The following is a 6000-nucleotide window of genomic DNA, read 5'->3' as shown; positions in this document are numbered from 1 at the left end:
TAATGAGCTTCAAGAGCAAAGAAACCTTCATGACTTCAAATTACAATTAGTAAAAAATAAATGAACGATGCCCTGCTGTAATCATAACATCAAATGGACAAATCTAGTGAACATATTGAGTTGCATTAAAGGATTTGAGGGGCCTGGAGTGAGAAAGCGTGTGCATATGACAATTCTGCCACATTGCAACGCAAGTTAAACAATGCATCTGTCTTCTTGGAAGGATGCTTGCCAACGACCACAACAGGCGGAAGGTAAACAGTCACTGCACAAGAATCTGCGTCTAAACCCTTACACTCTTCACCCTACCACACAGTGCACACCCACGACGAATGTGCACGCCCTACCATTTGCAACATAAAAGCGATACAAAGGGAGAGCGAGAGATCAAGAGGCGGGAGATGTGAAGGTAGAGACATAGAGGGAGACAAGGAGAAATACAGATAGTCTGAGACAGAGACCGGCAAGGCGAGACAGAGGGACAAAGACTAAGAAGACTGAAATAGAGCGCCCTTGAGACGCCGCACAATGTCTCAACCCCCTATCAACCTCCGGGAGGACACATGGCCGGGGTGTAAGCCAGGCAAATACTTCCAGAGAGGGCGTTTCTTGAAAATTGATGAGATAAAAGTTGACTTGGAAGCTAAAAGAAAGAGTAAGAATGTTAGGGACCAAACTTTGAGTCTGATCATGCTGCGGAACATCAACGCCATGGCCGAGGATCCCTTAATGCAGTTCATGAGGAGATCTCCGGCCAAGCTCACTGTGTCCAGGCTGCAGCATGTCACTGGGCTGGACGGCTTTCAAGGGATCACCAACGACGGGGGTTTTAAAGGAAAAGCTAAAAATATTTCTGCCACAGATAGTGAAATATGGCAATGCTTTTCCTGGTGGAGCATCGTCGTCTCCCAGGAAACGATTACCTCAATCAGAGAAAACTGGCGACATCGTATTCCTGCAGCAACCCTAAACCAGTTTCCCAACTCTCCAGTCTTCGATAGCGAATCTCGTTACGGGAACTTCACATTTTCCTTCCCGGTGGAGGATCTACTCCGCGCTTACTCCGAGCAGCACTGCAGTGGTGAGACACCAGTGTTTCGGGTCCTTGGTACCTGGACCTATCAGCAGGAGATTGCCCACACCATCCTGGTCCACAGCGCAGAGTATAACCACGTGTTCAGTGATTTCCCAGATATTTCAGCAGACCCCACAGAGGCCATCTACAGAGTGGAGGACGGGACCTTCATGTGCAACCTGGAGTCGACCTGTAGCAAGATAGACGGAACCTCCTGTGTGTGGAACAACCCCATCTTTGCCTTCTACCTTCCTGGCTTCTCCCAGGAGAGCCAGCTAAAGCTAGACTTCTCTAGGACCACCCTGACTGCTTGTAGCGCAACACAAGACAACTACATGCAAACAAGAGGAGCCCGGATGCCTGTCTCTGAGGCAAACAAGTACATCCAAAGTTACTTCGAGGAGGAACGTAATGCGAACTATTGAACCATCCTCAGGTAAGTGCTATCCCATTGATTATTGGATATTGTAAGCCTTGCTTTCCACTCCTCTGTACACACGTCTACAAGCTCCAGTGTGTGCATCCTTCCTTCAAAGTCCTTTCTTCCATCTAAGATGTTTATAAAATCTAGTTATTCTCTACACACCGAAAGTATGCTGTATTTGCAAGAAGTTTCACGCGATAAAATCTTTGAAAAGGAAATGTAAAACTCCAAAACTAAACTCGAAAATAACAAAATATCAGAAGACTACAACAGGCGTTGCATGTCTGATAAGCTCTTAAGACCCATATACTTGGGTCACCTCGTTAAGATGAGAAGGGATGGGGTGAATGAGGGGACTCGGGGAGGTCCTGCCAGACTCTCAGGCACACTCAGTGACTGGACTCCGCCTCCCCTGTTCTGCCCGCTACTACCTCTCCTTTGCCCTTCTTTTCCCTTCCACTGGAATGCCCTTCCTTGTTCCCTACTACTGGACTCAAGAGGTTGGTGACTGACCCCATCACCCCCCCCATGTACCACACAAAGCATTGGTTGAGTCAGGCCCGTGCCACCTTCTCGGTCCCACGACGATGCCCTGTCATCTCTTTTCCTTCCTTTTCTCCCTTTTTCTTGGGCGGGATGGTCCTTGGGAAAGAGAAATTGAACTGCATATGCAGGATACTTGTTTGGTCCTCTGTCCGGAGTCGCAAACTGATTCTGCTTTCTGGCTGATCCTGCAGTCCCTTATATAGGCCAGGGAGTAGCCCTGGGCTCTGTCTGCCTGTATGGGGGCTGTGAGCAGCCCCCGGCCGGCTGGCGCTGATGGTATGTCGCACCTTTAGGTGCCCCTTATGTCCCTACCTGGGTGTTTCCTGCTTCCCTTCCCCTTGTTGCTTTGCATTTCCTTACTGAGGTGCACTGAGGTGTTGCAAACACCTAGCCTCTCATCCTGCATGGCTCCAGGCGTCGGAGGGGATAGGGGAGGAGAGGGTGTGTGTTTCTGGTTCCCTAACAACCGGCTGGTGCCCTGCCAGCCACTGGACATGCCCCTCTCCCTATCCTGCCCTCCTTGTGCCACAGGTTACTGGCACCCGCTTTTCAGCTGCAGGTGCCCGCTCTGCAGTGCTGGCTAAATGAAATCTAACCCTGTTCCCTGCGTTCAAATCTCCTCTCCCTAAACAGGGAAACTGCCCTGACCCAGTTCACAGTACCAAGCCTTTGACTCCTGGCCTATGTTCTATTTCAACTCCATGTTAAATATCTCACCACTTGTATACACTGTACACAGTGACAGCCTCATGGCCTTTCAACCTTTTCAAATGAAAGAGGGCACGAGCCGCAAGGGGGTCCCCAGAAAACTGCCCCCCCTGTTGCCAGTCAGCAGTCTTGTAACACGCAATATATTCCTTTCTCTATTTTCGTTCTGGGCTTAAAATGTGTGCTTTGCAGTGCTCGCATTATAAACTGTGTTTCCTGGAGCCCTTCCGGCCATCAGTTCACACAGGATATACAGAAGTGTTATCACCTCATTGCCTTCTAACACTGGTTCCTCCACATCAGCCACTTGCTGACAAAGAAGGGTTTATAGCTCTTCAGTGGGCATTTAGTGGTTAAGCTCCATACTGGCTCACCATCTCGTGATAATCGGCGGCTATAAACCTTATCTTTGTCGATATTGAAATGTATGCACCCCAGGGATGCCTCAGACTGTTTTTCAAACAGGGGGGCCCCAACCACCATGTTGAAATGATCCCCCACACATCTTCAGCCGGGCCTGACTGTACACAATGCATGTGGTCTGTCTGTCTATACCTGTCCATGTTCCCACTTATTTCCGCCCCACCCATGGGCCCACAGCCTGCTCACTTATCACTCTTGCTGTCCTGATGTACAGTGTCAGGGGAGCCAAGTTATGAATTTCCCGGGGGTGTCGGTCACCAGAGTTTAGGGAAGTGTTCTAGGCAGTGAGTGAGCAGCGTGCAGGTCAGGCTCGGGGTCCCCAGCAGGGGCCGGGCCACCAGCATGTCTATTCGAAGCGCTCTTAGAAAAACAAATAGCCAGCATGTAAGCACATTACTTATGAATGATATGATACATGATATGATAGTTTATTTATATAGCGCCTATACACAATGTGTTTCAAAGCGCTTCAAGGCAAGGGAGGGAACAAGTGAAAATACAATGACATTCTTACAGGCCATGAACAGCAAGGATGTGAAATTTACTATCGTACTCGGCCTGACGACATTTCAGATAGTGCAAGAGCTAAGACAAAAATAAGGAAGGGAAGGGGAGAGTGGGAAGGAAATGGAAACAGACAGGCGACTACCGTACCAGGCCTGATGACATTTCTGGTAGAGCCGAAGAAAACAAAAGGTGAGGGAGAAGGGTGCAGAAAGGGAGGTTGCTATCATACCAGGTCCACGGACAATTCTGATAGAGTAAGTGCATAGAAGAAAGTAAGGGGAGGAGATAGGAAAAGGGAGAAAGGGAGAGGAGGAGACAACAGAGAGGAAGCAGTCAAAAAGAGTGGAGAAGCAAGAGGGGAGAGCGAATACAATTGCAGAAGTCAGTAGTAACACATAATGTTGCAAGCCAGGATACAAGATAAAGATGGAAACAGCATGATTCAGGGCCACCATAAGTACAAGATGCAATGGAAGTCCAGCATGAGAGTTGAGAAAGGGTGACGCACCGTGAATCAATGAAGTCCATAAAAGTCAAATCCAGCATTGGCCACAAGACAGTGATGGTGAAACCAGAATGTATCAGGACAGACTCCTGCAGAAGTAGGCTGGAGGGGGGGCGAGCGGGAGCAGGGTAGAAGAATCAAGCAAAACAGGCAACACCTGTGTGCGGGAAGGGGCACAAGGGAACATCACGGGGGGATCAAAGGGGGTGGGGATGACCTCTGGGGACAGAGGGAGTAAACACATGTTGGTGCATGCTTACCTACTGTCTGAGCAGGGGGTCGAGCCCTCGGTCCTCCTGGTCCGAATAGGTTCAAACAGGAATTGCCCTGTTTGTACTTGAGAGTAGTTAAGCACCCTTTACGCCAGCATTTAAGCACATTACTTATGAATGGGAGTAGTTAAGCACCCTTTACTGCCAGCATGTAATCACGTTACTTATGAATGAGAGTAGTTAAGCATCCTTTACTGCCAGCATATAAGCACATTACTTATGTTATGTAATGTTATTTTGCATTTATATAACGCCTTATGTACCATTGGTGTGATCTCAAGGTGATGGTAGGTTCAATGCCCTCGGGAACCGAAGTTCAAGTCAGTAGAGAGAGAAAGAGAGTCATTAGGTGCGTGTGAGCACCGGATATGTGTGCAGCAGGTGTTGCATTCCTGTGATAGCTGCTTCTTAGCAGCAGGTGTGGTGGTTGGGAGATCAAGAGTATGTGTTCGTTCTGGCAGGTTGTTATCCAGACCGATTCTGGCTGCGTTAGGCCTGAGGAGAACGCCTGGGCTGGAGGGTGTGTAACCAGCTGTGTTTAGTTAGGATGATGGGAGTATGAGGCAAGTGATGGTATGAGAACAGCTATACCGAATGGTGTCATAGTATCGCTGTGTTCTAGTTGAGTGGTGGTGTAAAGAAGAGAGTAAGCGTGGAGATGTGATATGGTGCTTTAACTTAGGTGCTTGAGATCGAGCACGCTCCAACCGTTCCATGCACTCCAAAAATGTTCCATGCACTCAGTTTTATGCACTCCAACCATTCTAAGCTCTCCAACCATTCTAAGCACTCCAACGGTTCTAAGCACTCCAACCATTCTAAGCACTCCAACCATTTTAAGCACTCCAACCATTCTAGGCACTCCAACCATTCTAAGCACTCCAACCATTCTATGCGCTCCAACCATTCTATGCGCTCCAACCATTCTATGCGCTCCAGCCATTCTATGTGCTCCAACCATTTTATGCACTCCAACCATTCTATGCACTCCAACCATTCTATGTACTTTGGTTGTTTTATGCACTTCCGATCGTTCTATGCTCACGAATCATTTGTGTAAGTGTCCACTCCGTGCCCTCTATCTGTTCTGTGCGTTCCATCGTTGTATGTACTCGCTCAGTTCTAAGCACACTATCAGATCGATCAGATCTATGTATTCCTTCTAATCAATACACTTCGTCCGATCTATACATGTTATCCCTTCATCATCCGGTCTGCCCATTTCCACGCTATCCGTTCTCTATGCATCGTCCATCCACCTCCTTGATCGGTTTCATACACCCTGTTTTATCCGCTCCATCCGCATACGTCATCCATTCATCCACCTACTTCTTCCGTTCCACTTACTTCATCCGTTCCACTTACTTCACCCGTTCCACCCACTTATCCCTTCTATCCACACACTCTTCATCTGCTCCACACACTCTTCATCCGCTCCACACTCTTTATCCGCTCCACACACTTCATCTGCTCCACACTCTTCATCCGCTCCACACCATTCATCCGCTCCACATTCTTCCTCTGCTCCACACTCTTGCTC

The 6000-nt window shown here is 48.4% G+C and overlaps 1 protein-coding gene across 1 annotated transcript in view; it reads left to right on the top strand.

Annotated features, from left to right (window-relative positions):
• The first annotated feature begins 400 nt into the window (after positions 1 to 400).
• Positions 401 to 6000, top strand: part of LOC138528049 (uncharacterized) — a 30880-nt gene continuing 25280 nt past the window's right edge. The window contains exon 1 of the mRNA XM_069639489.1: positions 401 to 1511. Coding sequence (XP_069495590.1) covers positions 529 to 1500 — 972 coding nt within the window. The 5' untranslated portion in view covers positions 401 to 528 and the 3' untranslated portion in view covers positions 1501 to 1511. The remainder of the gene's footprint in view (positions 1512 to 6000) is intronic.

The sequence above is a fragment of the Ambystoma mexicanum genome, chromosome 7q (genome assembly GCF_040938575.1).
Source record: "Ambystoma mexicanum isolate Mex_15411 chromosome 7q, UKY_AmexF1_1, whole genome shotgun sequence".
NCBI classification, from domain to species: domain Eukaryota; kingdom Metazoa; phylum Chordata; class Amphibia; order Caudata; family Ambystomatidae; genus Ambystoma; species Ambystoma mexicanum.
This window is presented reverse-complemented; position numbering and strand designations above follow the sequence as displayed.